This window comes from Diospyros lotus, chromosome 2 (assembly GCF_014633365.1).
Source record: "Diospyros lotus cultivar Yz01 chromosome 2, ASM1463336v1, whole genome shotgun sequence".
Lineage (NCBI taxonomy): Eukaryota > Viridiplantae > Streptophyta > Magnoliopsida > Ericales > Ebenaceae > Diospyros > Diospyros lotus.
Window position 1 is genome coordinate 38325045 of NC_068339.1, and position 13806 is coordinate 38338850.

General features: G+C 36.5%; 2 protein-coding genes across 3 annotated transcripts; one reads left to right on the forward strand and one right to left on the reverse strand.

The window, feature by feature from the left end:
- Positions 1-1230: 1230 nt before the first annotated feature.
- On the reverse strand, positions 1231-2461 carry LOC127795178 (checkpoint protein hus1). The gene has a single exon (XM_052326689.1). It carries the CDS (start codon positions 2300-2302, stop codon positions 1328-1330), a length of 975 nt encoding a protein of 324 aa, XP_052182649.1. The 5' UTR covers positions 2303-2461; the 3' UTR covers positions 1231-1327.
- A 2726-nt stretch (positions 2462-5187) lies between these two features.
- LOC127795864 (protein FAR1-RELATED SEQUENCE 6-like) lies at positions 5188-13330 on the forward strand. 2 transcript variants are annotated; one of them, XM_052327816.1, is made up of 3 exons: positions 5188-5537; positions 9160-9253; positions 11138-13330. In XM_052327816.1, the coding sequence occupies exon 3, from the start codon at positions 11138-11140 to the stop codon at positions 13154-13156; it is 2019 nt and encodes a 672-aa protein (XP_052183776.1). In that variant the 5' UTR covers positions 5188-5537; positions 9160-9253; the 3' UTR covers positions 13157-13330. The 2 variants fall into 2 exon arrangements, with proteins under 2 accessions (XP_052183776.1, XP_052183775.1); XM_052327815.1 differs by lacking the exon at positions 9160-9253.
- Positions 13331-13806: the final 476 nt, after the last annotated feature.

Sequence of the window (13806 nt, forward strand, 5' to 3'; positions counted from 1 at the left end):
CTATTTCTTCACTCTCTCTCTCTTTGGCCACAATCCTCTTTCTCTCAAGTTGCCAGGGACCGACAAAAAACCACATGGGGTTGTGGGGGGTTCCATTTTCAGAGAAACTCACCGAATCCCAACAATATGGTTCTCCTAGAGAACCAACCATCCACAAGAGAACTATCATCGTTGATGGTTGGTTCTTTGCAAAGAACCCCTATAATAATTGAGGGAAAAAGATAAGAGCTGCCAGAAATGGGAAAATGGGGGCATTGTCATCACACCATCAGATCAGAAAAGATAAGGCATTGTCATCACGTCGATGGGTACCATCTTTTCTTTTCCTTTCTCTATGCATCTTTTGTTCTCTCTCACTCAACCCATTGACTCTTTCTAGTCACTAGCAGCACCAAATCAATCAATCCCCCACTACCATTCTTTTGCAAATTAGGTCATGTTAATCTCAACTCAAGGCTACGATCATATACTCTTGATGATAAAGAAAAACTACTCTTGAAAAATATATTCAAACTTAAGTTCACTTTTTGAAAGAAACAAATGACCCTTGTTAGTTTTTGACAAATCAATATGATTAAATTAATCATCATACTTTTAAAAATTATTTCTTAGAAATGTTATCTTCAAACTTACAATTTATGAAAACAAACTATTGTTTGGTTGATCTAACCTAAGTGGCCATTGAGGTTTTTTTGTTTTTTTTTTTTTAACAAAAGAAACTAGTTTGGTCAATAAAAATAATCGTGTACTTAATCAAAATTGGATGGTAAGTTTTCAAGTTTTGTTCGCTTTTAATTTAATCAATCACATTAACATATATAGTCAACTAAAATCCTTTAATAATTGAGATAATTTTTTTTATGATTATTTAGTCATTCAAATTTATTTGGTGGTAATTAATTTGTTTCATATATAACTTTGATCGACCAAACTAAAATCCTCTAATCATTAACCCATTGACTTTTTGAGGATTGAATTTGTAAGTAATATTTTATATATTTTTTTTCAAAAAAGACTAATTTCACAATTGGAACCGATGAATTTCATATCCAGTATGATCCATGATTATAGAGGATTTCATGACACAAATACTGGGTGCATCAGAGCCCCACCATACAAAGAAACGAAGAGATGTGCTGGTGGGGATCTCCTAAAGATGCAGTGCAGACTGTTTCTACCTCACAAGCACAACCGTAGCTAGCTTGCCTTATGCATAGAAGGAGCAAATCATGAACACAGAAGACCAGAACTTCAATCTTTATCATAGAATTGTGAACATAGAAACACAGTAACATGTTATGCTGCTATTGATTTCTGATTGGGGGATTCAACTAGATCCAGGATCAAGCGCAGGAAGCCTGCAATGCAAACTGATCGATTTATCTGTTTGGAGCGTACCTGGCACAAAGAACTGGAAAATTTCAGTCAAGCAAGCGCCTTGTGGAGCAATCCCATAGAAGGCAGAATCGGGCTTTGCCAGATGACATTGGAGAGACTTGGCAAAATGCTTCAGGGGCACTAGGACCGTCATCGCGTCTCCCCTCTCAATCGCTCTCTGCGTCCGAGATTGAGCGCTCAAATTCCGATCCTCCGCTGGAACCTCGGCTTTCTCCCCAATGACCGGTAATCGACCAAACTCCGCGCCAAGCGTGATCAAAGTAGTCGAAGTTTGCAAGTGCAAATCCCCATACTTGGTTATGGAAAGGTCGATCAAGTCCCCAACGTGCCTCATTCGATCGACGAAGCTCTGCAGCTGATTCATGTGCGGGACCTGAACTAGGGTTTGCGGCAAATCCTGAGCCGCATCCAAAGCCGCTTGAAGTTCCAGCAAATCGGCTCTGGACAAGGGTTTCGAGATCGGAACGTCCTGAATCACGGCGGTTTTGTAACCCTTCGTCTCGAAAGTGAGGAACGGCATCGGCTGCTGCGAATGAGGCGGAAGCTTCTTCACGAGCTTGAGCTGGAGAGGATTGGACGAAGCGTGAGCTAGGGTTTGAGGATTGCTGAATTCGGCATAGATGGTGACAATGCTGCGGAGGGCGCGGTGGAGGAGGGAGAGGTCGACGGCGAAGGCGATGCGATCGTCGTTCTGGCTAGAGATGCGGTAGTCGTGGAAGAGGGCTTCTTTGCGGAATTGGGCGATGGATTGGAGGCCTTCGCCATTGAGGAGATTGTGGAGGAAGATTACGTGATCTCGGGTGAGATAGAGATGACAGGTTCTTCCGATTTTGTCTAGGGCTGGGAGGAACCTCTTCTCCAGCAGGTTGACGCCATTGTCGGTCAGGAAGGCCTTGAACTTCATCTTTGCTTTGGTTTCGGTTTCAGATTCTGATGGGGAGTACAGAGGAGTCGTTCAGTTCGTATTGGTGGCCCGTAATCTGGGGAAGGCGTGATGAAAATGGAGGGAATCATCTTGTTTGGGTGGAGGGAAAGTGAAGGAAAATGGAGGGAATTGTTTTGCTGGTTGATGTTTGGATATTTAATTTAATGAATGAATTGAAAAGGATAAATCGGAGAAAATAAATAAATTATTATTAAAAAGAATGAGTCATCATTGATTATGGGTCAAATATCACTGTGTTCATATAAAATGATTTAAAGATAAATTTGTGATTTTGTTTTTAAATGTTAATGAAAATTATTGTTATTGATAAAGATGGATAGTTTTTTTAATTTTGATATGAAAAATAGGAGAACCTAATTACAGAGTTAAAATTAAAATCAATAGCTTAAAGAGGCTTCTTACCTTATTGCAAGAAGTTTATATTAGCCATCGAAGTACAGGTCAAGTGATTGGATCATGATAAGTTGATATTCACACCAAATCGTGGGTTTGATTCCTTATTTTGTGCACTGAAGAAAAGCCTTCACATGCAATTTATCTTTTATGTCGAAATTAAGGACACGAGCGATGAAAGACCATGGAAAGACTATAATTTCAAGAAGCTTGTATTAACAATTTTTGTTAATATTTTTATTATGAGTATTTTTCGGACCATTTCTTATGGGTTGGACTCGACCCAGCAGGTCGCCCCAATCTCCTAAAGCCCAATAAGTTTAAAGCCGAGCTCATCAAAACAAAGTCACACGTCGTTGAGACCTAAGCTCAAATCGCGGAACCAGACGAGCTCCCAACGATGCTTCCAGCTCGCTAGCCTAACTGTTTAGTTTACATAATAACAAAGACCGCGGAACAACCGGAAGTAGGGACCTACCTACTTTATGTAAAGCAAAGCAGATCCCTAATAATACGAAATCCACTCCAATTTTTATGGAATTAATTAAGGACACTTTGTCCCCCATGGCAGTATCTTTCCATTTATGGATTTTATGAATATTTTAAACACCCTACACTATAAATAGGGGTCAAAACATTATTGTAAGGGGATGGGCAACAATAATATATTGTTACTCTGCTGAAATAAGCAGAGAACAATCGTGAACTATGCATCATTTTGACCAAATCACATAAAAATTTCCTTTCGTGTGATTTATTATTAATTTTCATTAGTTTCTTCTCTTTAAATTTATGTTCATTTTTTTATTGTGGGCCTACGAATCACGATTGACAAACTCTAAACGTCGACATTTCTAATATAAAAAATTATAATACTATTGACACGATAGTATCAAATCAAAGAAGCGTAGTTTTAAAATATACCTAAATATTTTTAGAGAGATTATGGATATCTATCGAGCTTTATACACTAGTTAGTGATGGTAAAAGTTTAACATATGTTATGATGTGCACACACCTTGACATAGCAACACACCTTGATATTTGCTATGCCATGGGATTAATCGGTCGATATTAATCAAATTTTGGAAGATCACATGGGGAAGCGATTAAGAGGACTTTGAGATACTTTACAGACATGCAAATTATGCTCTATATTTTTTTAATGAAAAAAAAAAATTGTGCGCATTCACATCTCAAATGTCATGTAAACTACCATGTACATGCTATGTAGATAAAGTGGGAAAAATGATATTTATAGAATACAATAAAATATGGTTGAAAATTTCTTAAATAATTAAATTAGTCTAACTATCACTCTTTTAAGAGGACCCATTTGGTTAGACAATATGATTTTAAAAGGATTGGGAATGAGATGGAATGATTTCCATTCTATTACCATGTTTAGTATGGTAAAAATGAAATAGTAGTTGTCCCTGACAGAGCCAAGTGGTAAAAAGGGGACTGTAAAGGGTAGTCATGTTGAAGACTGTTAGCGTGAAATTAATTATTGGGGGAAATAATTATTTCTAGGGGTGATCCTTGATAAGTATTAGTGGACGCAGTTTCCAACCTTACCCACTTGGACATATCCCGCGATTTACCTCTCTCGTGATGACTTAAGGGCGAGTTCGACGAGAAGCACGAGTGATGGTACGTAATCTAAAAAAAAAATGAAATAGTAGTTGTTCTTCGAGGCATAGTTTGAATAACAAATGATGGGACCTGATATATCGATGTCATCTCAATGGGTTGCAAATTCGAACTCTAATATTCCCAAAAGTACATCCCATAATTTATTTCCTCCAACAAAATTAAGAGACTGAATGCTGGAAGCACTCATAAGAAAGGGTCGTCTCAAGAATAAAATAGTTATTCTATTCTATTGTCATAATTGATATTCCTTAATGTGGATGGTAATCCATCAACAAGAATGCCCTTATGGTATAAAAATTGATTTTTTTTAATGTTATATAATTCAATAAATTCAAGTAGTTATTGAATATATTAGAAAAATTATTTTTGTTCTTCGGATAAAAGCATTAATAAAATTTAAAAAAAAGGTAATTTTCTATTTTAATAAAAAGAAAAATAATATTCATGCCAAAAATAATTTTTCAATATTTTTTTAATAAAATTAATAAAAACAATTTTTTAATAAAATTAAATATTATTTTATTTTTATTATAATAATTTATCTTTTATTACAATAAAATTATTTTTTTAATTTAACAAAAATTTATTGGATGCGATCAACTATTCTGGCTGGGAAAATGTGCGGTTGACGATGGAAGAGATGGGGGGTCGTAATGGTTCCTACATAAGGGATGATGGGTGAGGGCCGGACCTATAGTGAGGCCCAAGAGGAGGTTGTCTCAGGCCCATAAATTTTGTCATTTTTTGGGGCTCATAAGTTTTTTCCAAGCCCACTCTCAATCAATGCCTTCTGCAAACCCTTCTCCCTCTCTGGCTCTCTCGCCCTCGCCTCTGGCTTGCTCGCTCGCGGCTCGCCGTCGCCTCTCGGTCGGTAGCTGGGGAGGTGGCATCTGTGGCTACTGGATCTGGCTCTCTAACACTTGCTCTCGCTGGGTGACTGGGTCGCTCGCCTCTTTGCATTGCCATTGGGACACTTTGGTTCAATCTTTGGTGTTGTGTTCTGTTCGGGTTCAAATTCAATACCAGTGACAAAAAAATCTTTTGGTTCAATCTTTGGTGTTGTGTTCTTGTTCTTGGCAGACAGGCATTGGACACTGGCCAGTGGGCATCATCCCTTCATACCCTAGAGACCAAGAGACTAGAGGTAAGTTAATTTATTTGATCATGTTCTATTTAATGTGTATTTCTATTTTATTTTGGCTAATTTAACACCTATAATGAGTTTAGGAATTTTGACTTTAGGTTTTTTGCTAATTGTTATTTGAGTACTTCATTTAGTTAGGAATTGCTGTGGCTGAGATGTGTTAATTGTGGCTGAGATGCGTTAATTGTGATTGAATACTTGAATTGTCCATGCTAAAATTGTTAAATTTCTTATTTTATTTTTTGATATGATATGAATATTTATTTATTTTTTGATGTTTTATTATAAAAAAATAAAATTTAAATTTACATTACAATTTAGGGCCCCATTTTTACATTTCGACTCAAGTCCCCAAAATCTCAGGTACTGCCTGGATGGGTCATGGTTGTTTGTGGTGGTATTGATAGAATAAGGGTCAGAACAATGGAAATGGTGGTTGTTCATGCTATTTGTGGTGGTTATCGATAAAGGATAGTGGTTCCCATGCAGGAGATGTATTGGTTTAGGCTGAAGGAGGTTCAAATTGGTGGAGATGGTGGTTGTTCATGTTGGAGGTCTGCGGTTTACCGTGGAGATGGTGATTGTTTGGGTGGTTTCCAAAGGTTAGATCAGTGGAAAATAGAGCCAACTCGGCTAAGAAGGCATCTAGGTGGCTGCCTAAGGCCTCGCATTTACGAAGGCCTCAAAATTTTGCAATTTATATATATTTTTTCTTTTTTCTTTTTAATAATAAATATTTTATTAAGAAAAATTTGAGCCTAAAATAAAATCCAGCTTTCACATAGATACACGGACACCCAAATCAATAATCAATTTACAACGCTTTGCCCAACAATCAGGAATGGATATGTTGTAATCACTTGTATTAGATTAGCTCTTAGATTATCTCGGGAGGGTTTTCTGTTGTAAACTAGTTTGTTGCATTTAAGTATCACTTGTGTTATTCTAGAAGGTTTACTTCTAGAAGGGTTAGTTAGTGGTTTAGTCCGGTTTAACTACTAGCTTAGTCTGTTTTCAGGTTACCGCCTCTATAGTTTATAAATAGAGGTCGGGAGAGAGGCATTTAGAGGGATTCTATTGTTCTGTCTTGTGTCGAGAAAGAGAGAGGGGTATGCGCAAGGTTATACTTGAGAGTAAAGAGGGGATATCTTTGTAATCTTGGGTAGGGAAACTCTATACAGTTTTGGGTATAAGGCTGTGGGAGAGTTTTAGTGCATGTAATCCTCTTGTTCATCATTTCAAGATAGTGAAAATGGCACCTCAAGGCAGTCTAGATGTAGGTCTTCATTAGAAGACTGAACCAGAATAAAATCTGGTGTCTTGTGCACATGGTTGCTTACTGTTTTCGGTTCTTAATTTTTGCATTGTGTGTTTCCGATTTCTATTCTTATCGTGTGAGGTTGTGAGACTTGTATCTTGAGTGGTTTGGTTGTCTAAGATCCTAAGTGCATATGTCATAGAGAGAGCTGAGTGTTTATTCCAACAGGATAGCTTTTTGCTCAACTTGCACCAACCTTCTTAGAGTTTCAAGGAAAAATTAGTTTTGTTTTTTTTCTTTGTTTATTGTAGTAAGTTTTTTAGCTTTTTTTGATCTCTCATACATTATATTTTAGTTGAAAATTCACTATCATTAAGAGATTATTGTATTTTGTAGTTGATTGAACTTCAACTTTTTTTTTCTTTTTTAAATTAATGAAATGATAGAATTTTCCCATAGAAATGTGTATTATTTATTTTTTATAAACAAAATTAATACTCTTGAGAAGGCCCTAACAAAAATTTTCGCCTAAAGCCCCCAAGTTGGTTGAGCTAGCTTTGCAGGAAAAGGGTAGGAAATTAAACTAGGAAAAGGGAAAAGGAAAAAGGAAGAAGATGGAAAAGGAAGTGTCTGAGGTTAATTTTTCAGTAGTAGACAGCGACAACAACTTTCGAGGTAAGACTTGTGGGAGTTGAGTAGATGGAGAGGTTACATATCAAATCATGGTAAGTATATAAGCACGACACATTGTAAATTTAAACAAGATGAGGGTCACAACCATTTCGTGAGATGGATATCATTTCTTCCATTTTATGAGGGAATGCACTTTCCTTCACATGAGGAAATGGGCATTCCCTAGGGAATCCCATTCCATTTCCTCAATGCAACAAAACAAGCTTTTGAATGAATATCATTTCCATTTCCATTCCCATTCCCTCGAGGCCTATTTCATCCAACCAATGACCCTTTAGCCTTAACAGGCTTGCACACACACAAGACATGAGCACATCCTCAAACACATAACTCTCACATATCTATAGATGAAAAAAAATTCCTCTACCTATTTTTGTCACCCTTTTTATAATACCTTGTATTCCATTGTGTTTTGAGAAATATTAATGGAGAATTTTTTACATTTTTTGGTTATTTTTATGAAATTTTGGGAGAAATTAGATGATTAGATTATGTTTTTGATGAACATATATAATATAAGGTTGGAAAGGTTACAAGTGAATAGAATTGCTCGCAAATAACTCAAAGCTTGTCTCAATTATTGCTTGTTCAAGTTCAACAAAAACAAAATTAAGCTCCATTTTTAAGTGCATTTAGTAAACAAGTTGAATATGAGCTTTAAGGTGTTCAACTCATTTGGCTCATGAACAAACTCATTCATGTCTTGTTTGTATCCTTGTTTATTAGCTTGTTTGTAAATAGTTTATAAGTTTGTTGGGAGCATATTTTGAAAATAATTTGTGTTTTTTTATAATTGAGAATATTTTTGCTATATTTTTTATGTTAAGATATTAATATATATTAAAATACACTGATTTTATATGTTCTATAAAAAACAAGCTTGAAATCAAGTTTAAATACACTGATTTTTTTATAATTGGGAGTAGGGTTTTTTTGTTATGTGTGTGTGTTTTTTTTGGGGGGAGGGGGTGTTCATAAAGCATGTTTCATTTTTTACCAAAGCTCCTTTTTGTTTAGTAAACTTTCTCTTTGCACTATTTGACCCTGTGCTTGTTTTTGGTCCATAGATGAGGTCCATAACAATGGTTGGTTCCATTCCCTTATTCTCACAATAATAGTTTGGTCCACATAAACTAACATAGTTGGATTATCTGTCATCTAGTTGTTTGATTAAGTAGCACCATGACCTGGGGTGTGATATGGTGTTTGTTTACAAGTTTCCTCTGCCCATTCCCCTTAGTTTTAGTAATATGGTTGCTTGTAAGCAGCTTGTGACCAGCATATCCAATATGGCTGCAAGACAAGTGTCAAATAGGTCGTGATATGCAAGACAAGTAAATGGGTTGGTGCACGTGAAGAAACATGTTTCTTAATTTTAGATAGATGGTTTCTGCATGTCATGTGTACATAAGCAAACTAACTACTGGCTTTATTTCTTTGACTTGCAATCATACTGTTTTTTGTACTTGTTTCTTTCTTGATACCTCCACATAAAGTAACCATCATAACTTCTTATATGTAAGGTCGTAACTCTCTTGGGATGGGGGATTTTGGAAGAATTGTAATTCATATTTAATACTTCTGTTTTCTAGTATTGTTTTGCAACTTTTTGAACCTTTGTTTGATCCCCATAGCTTATATAATTTAGGTGCCACTTATTTGACTTTGCAGAAATAGGATCAAAATGTGATCTTTGCCAACTTTAGACTCTGTTTGAGTCTTCTTGCGTCCACTTTTGACTCTAGCTGTTGGGAAGGCCAGTCAGGTACATTGCATTACAAGGAAGACATAGAAAGAAATAACTTAATGAGTGGTTGGAGATATCATTTACTATTTATATATTTATGTATTGTTTTTAAGAATCACATACCAGTTACATGTTAGAATGGTAACTGCCCTGAGGATGAGGTATAATTAGAAATGAACAAAAATAGTGAAGGAAACTCGTAGTTGCATCTGTTTGCAAAAGTGATTTAATTTATTGCTATGCTTTTCTTATAAGACAGATCAGGAATCAAGATACTCATTTGCATCAGGTTTATTGAGTTTATAATTGACTTTATTTTTGTCTTACACATGCAATGGCCTATTACGCATGGCAGGTTTGACTCTTTTTTGTACTCATTGCATGTGTCATCTGTTTGTTTAACTATTGTTGTTTCAAAATGTTTTAGAATCAGAGCTTGGTTGCCACCACAAACCAGTTGAATTATCCACAACGTGAAACTCGGCCTTCTGGAGAAACCACTTTGTGTAATAAAAACCATTTATGCCTGCATTTCTAATGGACAGCAGTTAGAACCACCAGAACCAAGAGAACTGGAGGGTTTGATTACGAACAGAACAACAAGGATAGATGTTCCATTGTGGGATCAGGGTGGGCTAGTTGTGTTGTTTAACTCATGTTACCATAAAAACACTAATAATCTAGCAATTTATGAATTTATTTGGAGGTAATGAAAATGATGAACTTTCATTCCAAAATTCTGAATGTAGCAATCCAAGGCCATTACATTGTTTTTGATATTTATTTGCTTCCCAAAAAGGGGGCTCTTATTTCCATGATGTTGTGGTTTTCCCTGATTAATTCAAAACAAAAATATACTGTGATGTTTGTTTTTGTTGGATGCAAAATTGTTAAATGAAATTACTATAAAATATTGTAGAAAATGCAGTACTTTACCCAAGTTTATTCTTGTAGGGCCACAGTCTAAAATGGGCAGTATATGATGTTACCACTCATTCAATATACCTAGATTTGGTGATTTTAGTACTTTTAGCATTTACTAGTTTTAGGGTAAAAATTTCCCAAGTCCTAGGTTCAATTATTTGCTAGTGTGATTTGAGTACTCTGTGTCTCCTTGACTTTTTTTTGGTACTTTCTCTTTGTTATCTCTTCTATATTTCTCTCTCCCCACTTGTCTTCCCTAATCACATTGTTTAAATCCTCTGCACTCTTTTCCCTACATGCATCAAATTTGTGGTTTATCTTGCTGTTCTTTTCTTGCATTTTGGGGATTGAAGCGCAGAATAGGAATGTGATAATTTGCTTCCAGTTTTCTTTTGGTAAATTTAATTTCATCATCAGAATGAATAAATTGTGTTAACTATATTTAGCTTGTGAAGAATTCTGGCCTAGCTATGTTCTATTACTTGAATTGACTATTACACATTAACTAGACCAAAATTTCCAGGTCAGGACTTTATGGGTCAGTGTTCTTTTGACACTATTATCTTGGGATATTCATGAATTCTGCTGATGTTATGTGTGATTTAGGTTCAGATAGGTCTATGCCAATTAATTATGCAGGCAACAGACTTCACCCTACTGCATTATGCATGAATCACCAAAGTTTATAGGGAAATACAAGCACATAGTTTTCTGAAAGTGAATAATTATTCATGTATTAGTATAGTTATCTTAGTCTGCTGCTCTTTCTGTCTCTCGCCCATTTTTTAACAGTTTTGTTTATGAAAGTTGAGTATATAAGGTTCTAACATTAATAAGAATTAAATATCCTAGTAATAATAGATTGGAGACCCAAACAGCCATATGCATATATGATTGATTCTGTAATTGTAATGTTTTTCTCCATTTAAAACCTTTGTTTGATGCTCTCTCTCACTCTCCTTTTCTTTTACTGTTCAGATGGATGAAGTTTCTCTGAATAGTGAACCTGTATATGATGACGAAGCTGATGAATTTGAGATTGAAGGGGATTGTGAAATGACAGAATATATTGGCCAAAGCGGGCTAATTCAAGGAGAAAATCCCCTTCCTCCTTGTGTAGGGATGGAGTTTGAATCCTATGAGGATGTTTATTACTTCTACAATTGTTATGCTAAGGAACAAGGATTTGGAGTAAGGGTAAGCAACACATGGTATAGGAAGAGTAAAGAAAGATATAGAGGAAAACTAAGCTGCAGCAGTGCAGGTTTCAAGAAAAAAAGTGAGGCAAATCGCCCTAGACCAGAGACAAGAACTGGTTGTCCAGCAATGATAAAGTTCAGGTTGATGGACAACAATAGGTGGAGGATAATTGAAGTGGAGCTCGAGCACAACCACCTGATTAGTCCTGCAAGTGGAAAGTTCTATAAATCCCATAAAAACATGGGTATTGGAGCAAAACGACCACTGCCTTTAGATAGTCCTGAAGATGCTCAAAAATTTAGATTGTTTCGTACTGTCATCATTGATACAGAGGATAACAAGATGGTGTATGATGATGATCGAGCATTCGGGAATAATGTTGATTATTCCAATCAATTGAAGTTTAAACAGGGAGATGCACAAGCTATTTACAGATTCTTTTGCCATTTTCAATTGATGAGTTCAAACTTCTTCTATGTAATGGATCTCAATGAGAAAGGATATCTGCGGAATGTGTTCTGGGCTGATGCAAGGTGCAGGGCTGCTTATGGTTATTTTGGTGATATAGTTGCAATTGATGCTACATGCTTGACGGAAAAATATGAAGTGCCACTAGTAGTTTTTACTGGGGTGAATCACCATGGACAATGTGTACTGTTCGGCTGTGGACTTCTTGCAGGTGAGACAGTAGAGTCATTTACATGGCTGTTTAGGGCTTGGCTTACGTATATGTTAGGACGTCCACCACAAGCTATAATTACTGGTCAAGGCGAATCATTGCAGGCTGCTCTTTCTGATGTTTTTCCCAGAGCTTATCGATGTATTTGTTTGTCGCATATCATTAATAAAGTTCCTGAAGAACTGGGAAGCTTGGATCAGTATGAAGCCATTAAGGTGGCTTTGACTAGAGCAGTTGCCCAGTCTTTGAAGGCAGACGAGTTTGAAGCAGCTTGGGAAGATATGCTTCAGCGGTATGGAATCAGGGATCATAAATGGCTAAAAACATTGTATGAGGACCGTAAAAGGTGGGTACCGGTATATCTGAAGGAGGCATTTTTAGCAGGAATGTTTCCAGTTGGACCTAGTCAGAGAGTGACTTCAGTTTTTGAGGGATTTTTGCATAAATACACTCCGCTGCATGAGTTTCTAATGAAGTATGATCAAGCTCTACAGAAAAATCGTCAAGAAGAAGCCTTGGCAGATTTGGAGTCAAGAACTTCTAGTCCAGCACTGAAATCGAGATTTTATTTTGAGTTGCAGCTCTCAAAGCTGTACACAAATAACATATTCAAGAAGTTCCAGAGTGAAGTGGAGAGAGTATACTCTTGTTTTAGCGCAAGACAGGTAAGTGGTGACGGTTCAATAATTACGTACGTGGTCAAAGTGCATCCTGACGGCACAGAAAGTAGCAGGGAAACGAGAGACCACGAGGTTATCTACAACACATCCGAAGCAGAGGTTCTTTGTGCATGTGGTTTGTTCAACTCCCAAGGATACTTGTGCAGGCATTCCCTGAGCGTATTAAAACAGAATGGCATTGAAGAGATTCCGGCTCAATACATTCTTTCGCGGTGGAGAAAGGACATCCCTCGCAACTATGTTTTTGAACACGGGTGCAGTGGTATCAATATCGACAACGCGGTTCACAGGTACGATAACTTGTATAAATGGGGTTTGCAGGTTGTGGAGGAAGGTAGGAGGTCGGAAGATTGTTACAAGTTTGCAATGCAAGCATTGGATGAGATATTGAGCAATGTTCGACTGGCCGAGGAACTTGCAGACCCCAAGTCTTTGTAGTTACAACTATATTAAAAGCATAACGCGATCTCTTTTTTCTGAAAGATCGATCATTTCGACCATTTGGAAAGGTTAAAATGACATCTCTGTAAATTTTTGTACAGAAAATATCTTGGGAATAATGTGAGTGTTCGTAAAACTGATGTGTTGAAATGTTCTTTGCCATGTCTGCAACTCAGCTTCTTGATTAGTTGCTCCTGCCCAGCCATATTAGAACAGGTAATGTTGCTTGTCACTGCCTGTGATTGGAAAATATTTTGGACTTTGGCCTCCTTTTTATACTTCTTGGTTGCTTCTCTGAGTTGTCCCATTCTATAGTAGCAGGTGTTTTCTTTTACTTTTTTTGTAATTATTTTTCTTTTAGTGTATATTAAGTAAATTTACCGAACATGAGCCGCTTACTCATAGTTTTTCACTATGATGTGCATTTCATGTCGTTCGTCGCCATGCTTCAATTTGTCTAAGACGTGAATAACTTACAAATTATCTATATTAAAAAAGTATATGATATGTCCTACAAAAATAAATGGACAAAGTGAATTAACAAAAATAAACAAAAGAATCGAAAGAGATAACCCACAAGGCCAAGCTATAGCTCTCGCGCATATGGCCATGACTTGCCACGTAGTTGCTACAACACCTCTGTGCGT

Excerpts from the sequence above, each read along its gene's own strand:
- LOC127795864 (XM_052327816.1), top strand. The coding sequence starts at position 11,138 with ATGGATGAAGTTTCTCTGAATAGTGAACCTGTATATGATGACGAAGCT.
- LOC127795178 (XM_052326689.1), bottom strand. The coding sequence starts at position 2,302 with ATGAAGTTCAAGGCCTTCCTGACCGACAATGGCGTCAACCTGCTGGAG.